This window comes from Gopherus evgoodei, chromosome 1 (assembly GCF_007399415.2).
Source record: "Gopherus evgoodei ecotype Sinaloan lineage chromosome 1, rGopEvg1_v1.p, whole genome shotgun sequence".
NCBI classification, from domain to species: Eukaryota; Metazoa; Chordata; order Testudines; family Testudinidae; genus Gopherus; species Gopherus evgoodei.
Window position 1 is genome coordinate 131,697,912 of NC_044322.1, and position 14,096 is coordinate 131,712,007.

A 14,096-nucleotide genomic window follows, 5' to 3' on the forward strand; every position below is an offset into this window, starting at 1 on the left:
CTGAGCAATAAAACAAAGTTATATGTTATATGTTATATGTTAAGGCAACAGCTAAACAAGAGCCCTGACACCTTTGAAAAACCTTGCATACATGTTTTTGTTCAAATCAAGTTTAATAAGTGAAATACTAGCTTCTGGTAAAATTTCTGAAAGTCACCTAAATGACTCAGGGTCCCACGTCCCACTGATTTTCAGTTCTTTACGGCACTTAAGTGTTTCTGAAAGTTTTGTACTCTGTGTTTGAAAACAGCTGAAGAGTGTTAGAGTTAAGCTAAGTAGTTTCTCATTACTGACATGAAGAGTGCATTAGAGAGGCAAGGTGGATGAAGTAATATCATTTATTGGACCAACTTCTGTTGGTGAGAGAGACAAGCTTATGTGCTTACACAGGGTATGGCTACACTTGCAACTTCAAAGTGCTGCCGCGGGAGCGCTCCCGCAGCAGCGCTTTGAAGTGCGAGTGTGGTCGTGGCGCCAGCGCTGGGAGAGAGCTCTCCCAGCTCTGCAGGTACTCCACCTCCCTGTGGTGATTAGTTTACAGCACTGGGAGCCCCACTCCCAACACTGGGGCACTGTTTACGCTGGCGCTTTACAGGGCTATAACTTGCTGCACTCAGGGGGGTGTTTTTTCACACCCCTGAGCAAGAAAGTTGCAGCGCTGTAAAGCGCCAGTGTAGCCAAGGCCACAGAGCTCTTCTTCAGGTCTGAGAAATTAACTCAAAGTGTCAAGGCTAAATACAAGCTTTGAACAGCATTGTTTAGCATAAGCAGTTAACACATATTTCAAAGGGCCACGTCACCTTGAATGATCCCACTGTGACTTTCTTTCCCAGACCTGAAGAAGAGCTCTGTGTAAGCTCGAATGCTTGTCTCATTCATCAACAGAAGTTGGGCCAATAAAAGGTACTACCTCACCCACCTTGTCTCTCTAATATCCTGGAACCAACACGGATACAGCAACACTGCATACATGAAAAGTGCATGACTAATAGATTACTGAAACATTCCAGTGCAGTCCCTTTAGAACATCACTTGTAAACAAATCACCATTTTGATGCTGAGGTAATGATTGGCATGAGTAAGTATTGTAGGACTAGGCCCCTTGATTGCCACATCAGATTGCTCAGGATACATCCGAAGTAGCATATTACAGTATTAGAAGCTGATCCTGAAAACCTGACTCCTGTAATTCCTATTTAAGATGATTCAAGAGTCAGATTGTACATCTAGTAAAGTCTATGGGAGTTTTGCCATTGACATCACTGGAAGCAGGATCAGACCTAAACGGAATATGGTTTTCAGCATCAGGCCCTTTGCAACCATGTGTTTATTAAAGGTAGTTTCTCAACCATTTTAGAATAATATTCAGTATCTCCGTGTATTGATTGGAACTTACAAATAAACACAGGTTTTTCCAAATCAGACTAGACTAATTACTGTAAAATAATTTACAGGAAAAGCAAAAAACCATAATGTACCTGGCCAGTTGTGCAATGCTATTCATGGAGAAAAAAAAATCTTTCCTGACCTCTAGTGGCAATAAACTTTTTTAATTAGTTTTCCCTTATCTTAGCATGCATAACTCCAAATGTTGTTACTGATCACAAAATTATCTATCTTCTTTTTAAATCCATTGACAGTATTTCACTCTCTGACAGCAGTAAATTCCAACTATTCCCTTTGATTTAGTCTGACTTTACTTGCTATTAAGTTCAGTGAGTTGACTTCTTATTATGGCACAGGGTGAAAAAGAAAGGCTGATCAAGTTTTCTTGAAGTTTCCTTCATTAATCACTGACTTGAGTGTGGTGTGTCAATTTTAGTAATGTAATCTTTGTATAGCATATTACTTGAGTAGAGCAGTACTAGATTGGACAATACATTCAGTAGGAAGAAATGCCATTGCTAAAATGTAATTGTGATATAATATTTATTTATACAGAACTATAATAATTTAGAATGTTTCTCTCTTCTATTCAGGTTCTTATACTCCACCACTCATCGACTGTAAGGCCAGAAGGGACCACTGTGATCATCTAGTCTGATTTACTGCATAATACAGGCATAAGACTTCATTGACTTTAATTCCTATTATAACTAAAGCATATTTTTAAAAAAAATCCAATCTTGATTTTAAAATTGCCAGTGATGGAGAATCAGTGTGATATCTTTGCATCTTCCAGCATTAATGTCTATCATCTACCATGTGAGGCTTTTTTCTTCATCTCTTACTCTTCTCAGAGGGAGCCTTGCTTGTGGATCCTCCCTATGTCTGAAAACAAGCCTAGCTGCTTATTTTGATTAATATTCAATATTTGTATTTGTATAGTGGTGGTTCCCAGGAGTGCTAATCACGAATCAGGTTTGCCTTGTAGTGTAATATGAACACCTCAGAAACCCATGTAAAGCATTTGAATGCAGTACATTCATTTAGACTACCTTTCATGTTTGGTTAAATCAACAAACGCAAATATATCACTACTCTGCAATCAAGTGAAAAAATAAAAACCACTCCTACTGTACCAATGACAGGTAAAAAACATTCTGCATGCTATTACATATCACTTCCCTCCTCCTTTTCCCCATCCTTGATGACTGGAAACCACTTCAAGTTAAGCAAGGGACTGAATTTCAACTTACATAGGTCAGGCCAGTTGCTTTTTCAGGCCCTTTAGTTTCATTGTGCACACAGGATTCTGGGAACCACTGGACGTGATATCGACTCATACTAGTGTCTAAATGAACAAAACAGCAATACAAAAAGGAAGAGGAAAATATACATTACAGTTATGCTTTGCCATGTGCAGATTTCCAGGCTTTTCCGGATATAAAACCAAGGGATTTTAAGAACTTTGGAAGTGTCAGTTCCTTGCTGCTCATAAGCATTTAAAGTTCTCATGAACAAAAAGAAGAGAATATTAAACATGTCAATAAGTTAATCCATGTGTTAGCGCAGTAAGGCTGAACTAAAAAAATAAATACAGGGATTTAGCAGAAATGTAAGTGTTGATGAAAGGGAGAAAAAATCCCCATGGTTTATGCTGCCAAACATCTTGGGAATGATGGGAATGACTCAGTGCCAACTCTCTGTAACTGTTTATGTTGTGAGAACATTGCAATGCTGCTGCATGGCATCAGTCAGTAAATCTGTGTTTGGACATGTGTGAAAATTTCCCTGAACCTTATACTTTCAGAATGTATCATGAAACCACCTCCGCATGTGGCCAACTGAAAATCTAGTCACAGCTCTTAGGAACAATACTAAAGGCTTGCTCTTCCTGTCATTGAAGCCAGTGGCAAAACTCCTGTGACTTCAATGATACAGACTCTACAATAGCAATTTCATAATTATTAGTGTGATTTTTAGTAAAAATTCTCTGAGAGCTCCATACAGAATTGTAGTGGCAGGCATAAAATTTATAATCATTCCTCTCGATCCAGACTGAATGATAAAGCTGACTAGGGCAAAACAAAGAGCAATGAAGAACTGAGACATGGGGGTATAAATGCATCTTGTTGTTTTCCTGGAGTATTCACATTTCTGTGCATAGTGGCTATAAAATTAAATGTCTATTAAGTCATTAACTTGATATACCAGAGTTGCTCATGCCAAGTGCATGATTATGGTTTTCTGAAATGGAAAAGAAATACCTTTGATGGCTTTAGGGTTGATCTGGCAATAGACTGCTATGAGCAATTTGGAAGCAGAAGAGAGGGATTACAAATTAAAGAGAAAATAAGTGATCTCTGAAGCTAGCACAAATTGTATTTGGTAGAAAGACTGATTGGAAGTTTGTTCAAAATGGATTTTTGTAGCTATTGTCTTCATAACAACATATATGCTAATTATTTTCATGACTGCTCTCAAAGCCCAAAGGTTTTCAATAAGAAATGAATGAAGAAACACTCAACTGTGTTCTAATTATTTTCTGTCATTTTTTTTTAAATGTAGGTGTTCTCACTTGAATCTGACCATTGTGGCTTTGCCATTAGATGTACCTGTCAGAGTGAGATACACACTCACAATGCATCTCCAAGTAGGTCTCATGTGATTTCATCTGTTCCGAGTCATTCAGTTTTTGCCTGTTCTCTGTTTGAAGCCCTCTCCTGAGACAAACACATAGGACATGCAGTCCATCATCTGTCATTTAGAGAACTGAAAACTCAGTACTATTCTATTAACCATCTGAAGTCTCTGATGAATGACTGTATAGTGAATCTTCTTATTGATCTCCTACTATCTGATAATTAGCAATTTACTGACCATTTATAGATCCAATCAAACTTTAAATTCAATACACTCGCTAGTCATTACATGAAAGTATTGCTGTTGGCTTTGTCACAGATTGAATGAGGCCTGGTTACCCGTCCAACAAGAACCAGAGAAGACCACTAATATTTCAGATAGGCCATTGAACACCTCCACATGAACAACCAGTGAAAGATGGAGCTGGACTTGATGACCTCTCAAAGTCCCTGTCAGTCGTACATTTCTATGATTCTGTGAACCTTGCGGTATCCTAACTGACCAGTCTGGAGTTGAGCTAATCTTGTCTGGAAATCTCATTAAATTAGGCTTTCAACACAATATTTAATGTATTTCCAGGTTTTGGACAAGTAGGAAATTCTGTGGGAACTGTGGGGTTCTGTCTAGCTCCCCACCTGTAATCTGATCTTTGCACCTGGGCATACACTTACCCTGCTCACACCTCATTCCTTTCTTCCTTCCTGCCTATCCATTCAGGCAGTGGTAACCTCTTTGCCTCTCTACATGGGCCGGGAAGCTAAGAAGTGAATTCAAAGCACAATTTTCCAAGAAGCTTCCTGCTGCTGGATTCAAATGAGATTGTTGCTGGGCTGGTGTGAAGAAAGTCTATAATATCTCTAATTACTGCTCATGTTTTCTGTTTGTTTGGTTTTTTTTGTTATCATTCACATTTCATATCCCAATAACAACCTGACCACTGATCCCTAAGACATAACTGCCACACCAAAAACATATTCCTTCTTTTTTTTAGTTTTATAAACAGTTCAAATTACTTCAAATACTTGTTTCAACATATATATAACCTGTCATGGCTGGAATACATGAATAGTAATAGATACAGTTAAGGTTACCTGCTGTATTTCCATTCTAAAGGGCCTTTTTCATTGAGATGATTTTCCTAAATTTGGGGCTAAAATTTTCCCGGTATGGTCTTTGGACATTTTTAGAGAGTTTGAGCAAAAAAAGGGTTCAGGCATTCTGGCTAGCAAGAAGATTGAAAGGAAATAAAAAAATAATAATAACCCCAAAACCCACCAACAAAAACCACAACTTTATAGCATCCATGATTTGGGATAGAAAACTGAAATGTAGGAGATTAGATTAGCAATGCACTTTTTCAGTGGTTGGAGGGATGCTTTTGCTCTGGCAGAGTAACAGATATTAAAAAAATCATGCTTTGTTTATGCAGGATACACGTTTAGTAACAACATCACCTTTTAGAATAACTATATCTGAATATATTTGAAAACAAATAGATCTAGTGTATCTGAGGTATGAAAGCCAAACCTAGTGAGAAACTTTTCTAAACTTTTGAAAATACATTTCCTTTTTCTTTATTAGGGTGCTAACTATTAGTGTAAACTGTGTGATTCTAGGGTTTTTATCTATAAGATAGTGTACATCTGTGAGATTTAAACACGTGCAAAAGAAAGACTTACTGTAGCTTTTCCCATCAGCAACATGCATTGGTCCCTACTGAGATCACTACAGTACTTCTCTTTGGAATTTGTTGTTCATCTATCAACTATAAACATGGCAATAGTAACTCTTGCTGTTCATGCAAGGGGCAACCAATTCGAGCTGCTGTTTAATCTAATGGCAGAGTCACCAAGGCTCATGATTCAGAATTATAGACGGTTGAAGTTAATTCACTGTAATCTATAGTCATGTCTGGAAGTCACAGATGAAAAGTTGTTTGTGAAGTTATTAGTAAGAATAGCCAATATGCAGTAAGATTATTTTATTATCATAGCTAGTTTTAGCAGAAAACCTTGCTATTCCTTGTAGCTATATCTTTTGAAATTAAAGAGACTAACAAAAACATGCTGCCTTACTACCTTGAATTGGAATGGATTTAAGCGTGTGCTTAAACGTTTCCTAAATAGATGCCCTATCAGAACCATAGCAACAAAGAACATGGCCCCCTCCGAACATATGTCCGGGGCCCCTTACAATGCAGAAACTGGAATGCGGTATTTATTTTATACAATATACAGGGTTCATATTATGTATACATAGGCCTACAGTGTACATGTATTCCGTATTTACGCAAAGCGCTTCTTTCAAGCCTTGTTCTCCGCAAATTGATTAATGAAAATGAGGAGGTTAGTTAAACAGAAATTAAAAGGTACAGTGAAAAGTGTCCATACAGCTTTCAGGAATTTCACTCTAGTCAAAGACACCATAATAGAGGCCCAACTTAACTGTATACCCCAAATTAAAAAACACAGTAAAAGAACTAAAAAAGAGTCAAAGTGGCTTAACCACCATGTAGAAGAAGCAGTGAGAGATAAAAAGGCATCTTTTAAAAAATGGATGTCAAATCCTAGCGAGATAAATAGAAAGAAGTATAAACACTGCCAAATTAAGTGTAAAAATGCAATAAGAAAAGCCAAAAAGGAGTTTGAAGAACAGCTAGACAAAAACTCAAAAGGTAATAGCAAAATGTTTTTTAGGACGATCAAGATACAAAGGAGCACTTAAAGACGATAAAGTCATTGTGGAGAAACGAAATGAATTCTTTGCTTGAGTCTTCACAGTTGAGGATGTTAGGGAGATTACCAAACCTGAGCTGTCCTTTGTAAGTGACAAAGCTGAGGAATTGTCACAGATTGAAGTGTCACTAGAGGAGGTTTTGAAATTAATTGATAAACTTAACAGTAACATGTCACTGGGACCAGATGGCATTCACCCAAGAGTTCTGAAAGAACTCAAATGTGAAATTGTGGAACTATTAACTATGGTTTGTAACCTGTCCTTTAAATCAGCTTCTGTACCCAATGACTGGAAGATAGCTAATGTAATGCCAATATTTAAAAAGGGCTCTAGAGGTGATACCAGCAATTACACACACTGGTAAGTCTAATGTCAGTACTGGGCAAATTAGTTGAACCAATATTCAGACACATAGAAAAACATAAATTGTTGGGCAAAAGTCAACATGGTTTCTGTAAAGGGAAATCATGTCTTACTAATCTATTAGAGTTCTTTGAAGGGGTCAACAAACATGTGGACAAGGGGCATCCAATAGACATAGTGCACTTAGATTTCCAGAAAGCCTTTGACAAGGTCCCACACCAACGGCTCTTATGTAAATTAAGTTGTCATGGGATAAGAGGGAAAATCCTTTCATGGATTGAGAACTGGTTAAAAGACAGGGAACAAAGGGTAGGAATAAATGGTAAATTTTCAGAATGGAGAGGGGTAACTAGTGGTGTTCCCCAAGGGTCAGTCCTAGGACCAATCCTATTCAACTCATTCATAAATTATCTGGAAAAAGGGGTAAACAGTGAGGTGGCAAAGTTTGCAGATGATACTAAACTGCTCAAGATAGTTAAGACCAAAGTAGACTGTGAAGAACTTCAACAAGATCTCACAAAACTAAGTGATTGGGCAACAAAATGGCAAATGAAATGTAACGTGGATTAATGTCAAGTAAATCACATTGGAAAAAATAACCCCAACTATACATACAATATGATAGGGGCTAAATTAGCTACAACTAATAAGGAAAGAGATCTTGGATTCATCATTGATAGTTTTCTGAAGACGTCCATGCAGTGTGGAGCGGCAGTCAAAAAAGCAAACAGGATGTTAGGAATCATTAAAAAGAGGATAGAAAAAAAGACAGAATATGTTATTGCCCTTATATAAATCCATGGTACTCCCACATCTCGAATACTGTGTACAGATGTAGTCTCCTCACCTCAAAAAAGATATTCTAGCACTGGTTAAGGTTCAGAAAAGGGCAACTAAAATGATTAGGAGTTTGGAAAGGGTCCCATATGAGGAGAGATTAAAGAGGCTAGGACTTTTCAGCTTGGAAAAGAGGAGACTAAGGGGGGATATGATAGAGGTATATAAAATTATGAGTGATGTGAAGAAAGTGGATAAGGAAAAGTTATTTACTTATTCCCATAATACAAGAACTAGGAGTCACCAAATGAAATTAATAGGCAGCAGGTTTAAAATAAATAAAAGGAAGTTCTTCTTCACACAGCGCACAGTCAACTTGTGGAACTCCTTGCCTGAGGAGGTTGTGAAGGCTAGGACTATAACAGTGTTTAAAAGAGAACTGGATAAATTCATGGAGGTTAAGTCATTTAATGGCTATTAGCCAGGATGGGTAAGGAATGCTGTCCCTAGCCTCTGTTTGTCAGAGGGTGGTGATGGACGGCAGGAGAGAGATCACTTGATCATTACCTGTTAGGTTCACTCTCTTTGGGGCCCCTGACATTGGCCACTGTCGGTAGACAGGATACTGGGTTGGATGGACCTTTGGTTTGACCTAGTATGGCCGTTCTTAAGTTCTTATGCACACATTATATAAATCTGTACAAAAGATTTACCTAAAATTTGTTCAAGTTTGGCAATTGAAGTTCAGTGCACAGGGAGAATTTTGCCCATTATATGGTTCAAAGCAGACTTCTTCAACAAGAATAGCATAGTCTAGGATTTAATTCCAATGAAGACTCAAGCTTCAGCTACAGATTCCCCTTATAAAGTAATGCTGAACTGATCTCTATGTTTGCCAGAGAATTTGGAGCAACGTGGTGTGGGTGATAATTCACAGTGGAAAGACATGTGCCTACATGTGGTAAAAAAAAGATCAAAAGAAGACTATGAAACTAGAAATAATAACGCTTTTATTGAGGTAGCATGAAAAGATCTAACTCGGAATATTTCAAGTAAAAGTAACAAATTTAAGTCAAATTATTGGTTTAGTATATGATAGTACTGTGTATTTATATGTTGTATCTTTCATCACAAAGGACCCCAACAAATTAGACAAATGTAACTAGCTAAATATACAAACTGTGTTGCTAAAGGGATCTTTATCAGAGCTGAGCAAATTATTTACAGTGAATAATGTAGAATTAAATTCAGTCTACTTTTGGAAACAAGGAGACTGTAATTTCCTTTAATTTATTCTGTATTCAAAATTACTCAAAATATTTGTTGTATGTGTACCTTACTCTATAGATCAATGGCAAATAGTTTGCTTTAAGTATTCCATATCATTTTAAAGGTGTTGATTGGTTGTGATTAGCCACATAAGTGATGTGGTTTGCTTTTTGTTCCCTTATTAGGGGTTTGATTCTACAAGATTCTGAGCACTTTGGCTCTGATTCAACAAAGCACTTAAGCATGTGAGCAATCCTGTTGACTTCAATAGTTAAGCATGTACTTAAGTGGATCATGGCCAGAATGCTTGGCCTCTGGCAGGATCACATCATGGAGCAGTATGCATCTTATTAACAGGAGAAGGGCTTGAACATGTCTCTAGGGCTTTGAGTCTCTTAGAAAGAGGTAGAAGATAAACAGGATGAGTGAAGTTAAACAATTTCTTTTCTGGATCATGCAGAACTATGCCAAGGAATTATTTCTACACAAATTAGATCATTGCAAGATTTATTGACTGGCTAATGCTTTTAAATTTAACTGCACATCACAAAATTACATTCATAACAAGCAGGTGAAGTCTTAGTTGAAAGGGGCTTGTCTAGAGACTTTTCTAGCTTATTTAACTGCCTCTGTGGCAAGTGCTATAGCAAGAGATTTGGGGAGCTGAATGCATATGCTGTGAGGAGTAGTATTCCAACATCCTATATAGAATGTACTATTTTCACGGGACTAGATGGTCACATGATGATCTGCCCAGCATCAAAAGCAACACGGTGTTATGCTGCCCTTGGAGCAGCCTAGGAGGGTGATTCTGAATCTCCAAGTCATAGACTGCCTTCTTGACTTTCTGCCACTTGAGGGACTGAGAAAACTGTGCCAGGTCTATCCCCTCTCAGTTTACAACCCTTGGCAAGCCAAGGCAGATACTTTGCGGAGTGGGCTGAAGGGAGTAGAGCCAAGGTTCTTCTCACTGCCCATCCCCTCCTGCACTGTGGAACCTGCTTCCGCACCCATACTGCCACCCATAGGCAAAAGGAGACATCTTTTACCTTTATGCCACCATGGTAGCGGGGCCATGCTTCAGCCCTGGGTGAATACTGAAACATGCAAGCTTAACATTTACTTTTCATGAGCATTTGTATAAGTAAAATTCAACTGCTGCAATATGCCTGGAAAGCAAATACAAAAAAGAGGCATGAACATGGATAAAGTTCAAATAAATACATGTGATTTTATGTATTTACTTATTCATTTATTGTTGTTCCTCTTATCTACTTTTCTCTCCACTGCTACAAATCAGCTAAATCTATAGTGACCCACACAGTAGCAACTACCTGACAGAACACAGAAACACTACAAAATGGCTTAAGAAAGAGAGTGAAGAAACTGAAGATAGGCAGAATGTAATTACTAGTATTTAGGCTGGAATTTGATTAGTGTCCTACTAAGGTTAACAACACTCTTCTTGCAAAAAATGTGGTGTTTTTTTTACAGACTGCAAGCAAACAGGCCTTTTTATGTCTCCTGTGAAATGTGGTGTCTTTCGCAAACATTATAAACTCTATTCCAAAGCTAGGGCACTGAAACTAGAGTGAAAGGTGAATCTATTCACTGGCTGAATTCTCAATGGCATTTCCGGTAACATTCAGGACAATTTCCTATGGAACGTATCCCAGGATGAGGTCCTAATTTTAACATTCTAGTAACAAAAACTCTTTTCCTTTAGGTGAGTGTCCTATACTGTCCTAATGGTATGTAGGGAGGGGAAAGGGGGTCCCCATAAAAGTCCTTTACATTCCTGCAAAAATTTTGCTGCTCCTCTGCTCTTTTTTCACCTCCTATGCAGTCCTAGGTATGTTTTCTTCTGCAATAGCATTTGCATGACAGTTCATCTGTTTGTTCCTTTATCCAGTCAATGGCATAAGAAGAAAAGATTCCAAAATGCCAAGCAGTGGATTTTATTATACGTCTCATGTCTCATGACATCTCTGAAAAAAACACCCCACCTTTAATAATCACTTATTAATACAGCACAATTAAAATAAACACCAAAACCCCTTGGCTGGCATTCAAACTTCATTCAAATAAACAGTTCTTTCAAAAGGTAATCTATATTATTTCCTGCTCTAATATGGAATATTAGTGGTTGTGTTTAGATTGTTAAGAATTTGGTTCTGAACTCTCTGCCATGGTAATTCCCTTCCAAGAATGACATTAATGGAAAGTGTGTAATTTAAAGATGGGCCCAAGCCACAATGTGTGTATCCACATCTGGATGCATATTGCACTGATGATTAACAGCATTTTCATCCAGGGATTTGGTGTGAGCCCACAGGTAGAGTACATGAAACAATATATTTTACTAAGAGTTCTGTTTGCCAGCAGTGACCACAGGCATCCCTTCTTTTGTAAGGAAAATCTTGCCTATTGTAGAAACTATAATGCCGCACCTTTCCATGTCTGGGAGCATATGAAGCTAAGATTCAGGCTAGTTACTCAGGGCCAGGTTTTCAAAGGTATTTAGGTGCCTAAAGATACAGATGGATGCTTTTGAAGATCTCACTAGGCACATAACTCTCATTGCTTAGGTGCTTTTGAAAATCCCTCGAGGGACCTATTTGTATCTTTAAGTGTCTAAACACCTTTGAAAATCTGCCCCTTAGTCAAGGTGGTTAGCTAACTGGTATTGACATGCCAAGTCTCCAAATGAGCTAAATGTTAATATCTTCACATGTAGCTTAACAGTGATTAGAAGAATTCACTTTGTAGAGAGGCCTGATCATGATTAACTAGACAAGAACGAATCTGAAAAAGTGAAAAACGTAAACTGTGTAAACAGATGTTACTGAGGCAAAAGAAAGATGATGTTTTTGGAAACATACCAGCCTTTCTTGAACAGTAGAAAAAACAAACTAATTTGGACAAACAGTTTGTTCAATGGTTAGCTAATACATAGTTTTTTTAATTCCTTGTTAAAATGAATCTTTTCTGGAAATAATTTCCCAACTAATGTGACATTGCATCTCTTGTCAGCAATTTTATAAAATTCCACAGTATGGTAAGCACACCCGGGACTACAGTGAAACTGTACACCCTGGACTACAGTGCACCCCGTACACCCTGGGCTACAGTGAAACTGACTAAACTGGACTAAAGTGAAACTGTAATTGTTTGAGGAAGTATACATGATAAAAGAGTAAATGGCCAAGTACTCCAACACTGATCGCCCTCCTGCAGTAATTATTACTAACTGAAATAATTCCCCACACTAACAAATGTATTGTCCAGTGGGTCAGATCCAGCAGCCCTTGCTCACTTTGAATAGTCCCATTAACGTAATGATACTGCTTGCATATAGAAGGGTTGCAGGACTAGACCCAATGCCCGTTAGAGATCATACTGTGAAGCATTCACATTATTTTTAACCTTGCAGGATGAAAATGATCTGTTATAAACAAACAGTCTGCGCAGTCACTTCATGTATCTTCCTGCACTAAGAAAGAGCTAGTTTTGTTTTCCAATGATCTGTTTGTAAAAGCTTTTGTGGCAGCTTTCTATTTGCTTTGTCTTACCCTGTGTTTTATTCTTCCCTGTAATTTAATTGATTATTACTGCTCAGTTGATTTATCAGACAGTGCAGGATAGATTCTTTGCCCCTCCCTGCTTCAATCCCTGTTTAAGACATTCTTTGCTTTGCATTTCTGGTAAGTATTAAAGCAAAGAATCAAATCTGAATCCAAGTACAAATATTTTTAAACATCTATATTTTCAAGCAAAATCAAGGGGCAAACAATTCAACACTAAGTGGAAACTACTGATGAACTCAGTAAAATGAGGTTTAATATCGGTCAAATGCTATAGTCGTGACTCAGGCAGAATACTGATTGAATGAGAGTTTACCCAAATAAGAATAGCTGTATTATCCCTAAATAAGAGCCACTAAAACATCAACTGTGTTGCAGCAATGGGTTTAGGACATAGTACTGTGACATTTTGCATTGGAAGGAAATCATCACACTAAATTACAGTACATTATTCTCACTGATGAGAATTACTGCAGTAAGTGACGAGAATGATTGAAGTACATCTATAGCAGGGGTTCTCCAACTGGGGCTCGTGACCCTTCACGGGTTCACAAGGTGGTTACATGGGGGTTCAGAACTCTCAGCAACCTGGGGCTGACAGCTTCCAGCCCCCATTGAATTAAATTATTCCCTCCCTTTTTTAACGTATAAGTGGAGAATCACACTCAGAGGCTTGCTGTGTGAAAGGGGTCACAAATACAAAAAGTTTGAAAACCACTGATCTATAGAGAATAAAGTTCCTCTTTTTTGATTCCATGGGAAATATCTCATTTAACCTCCCCGAGGGTATTTAATATTGGAGGAACTTGAAGGCTTCTCAGCCAAAGTCCAAAACCCCAGCTTCCTAGTCACAAACCGCTGTGGGGCAGGGGAAGCATGAGAAGCCTTTTATTTTTGCAGTTTCAGTCTTGATTATTGCACAAGATTTTTTTAGAACCTTAATTGTCATAAGCAGCTAATCCTTTTAGGTTAGAGATTCAGAATTCATCCGCTCCTGGCAACAGACTTTACTCTCTGACTCTCCAGTTCCCAGCGCCAAGGAGTTAAAAGTGATTTGTTTGATTTGGTTCCACTACGTTACATAAATAGCACATAATTTCTAATTTCACACAGTAAAGATGGCCAGAAAATCCAACCACAAGCAAGTTCTTCTTTTCATTGATAAAATTTGAATTTATGCTACTTATGGAATGTACAGTGTTTCTCTAATCCCAGTCCTGTGTCCAACGGAGGAAATGAAAGGAATGTTTTTCTTCTGAACAAGAAACCATTGTATCTGTCTAATTACTATATACTTTTGTGATAATTATGCTGGGTAAAATGATGTGTGTTTGCTAAATG

The 14,096-nt window shown here is 37.9% G+C and overlaps 1 protein-coding gene across 2 annotated transcripts in view; it reads right to left on the reverse strand.

Moving 5' to 3' along the window:
- Nucleotides 1-14,096, reverse strand: part of ANOS1 (anosmin 1) — a 179,072-nt gene that overhangs the window by 11,811 nt on the left and 153,165 nt on the right. For both annotated transcript variants that reach the window (XM_030572375.1, XM_030572367.1), the window contains one exon: nt 2,640-2,734. In XM_030572375.1, coding sequence (XP_030428235.1) covers nt 2,640-2,734 — 95 coding nt within the window. The remainder of the gene's footprint in view (nt 1-2,639; nt 2,735-14,096) is intronic.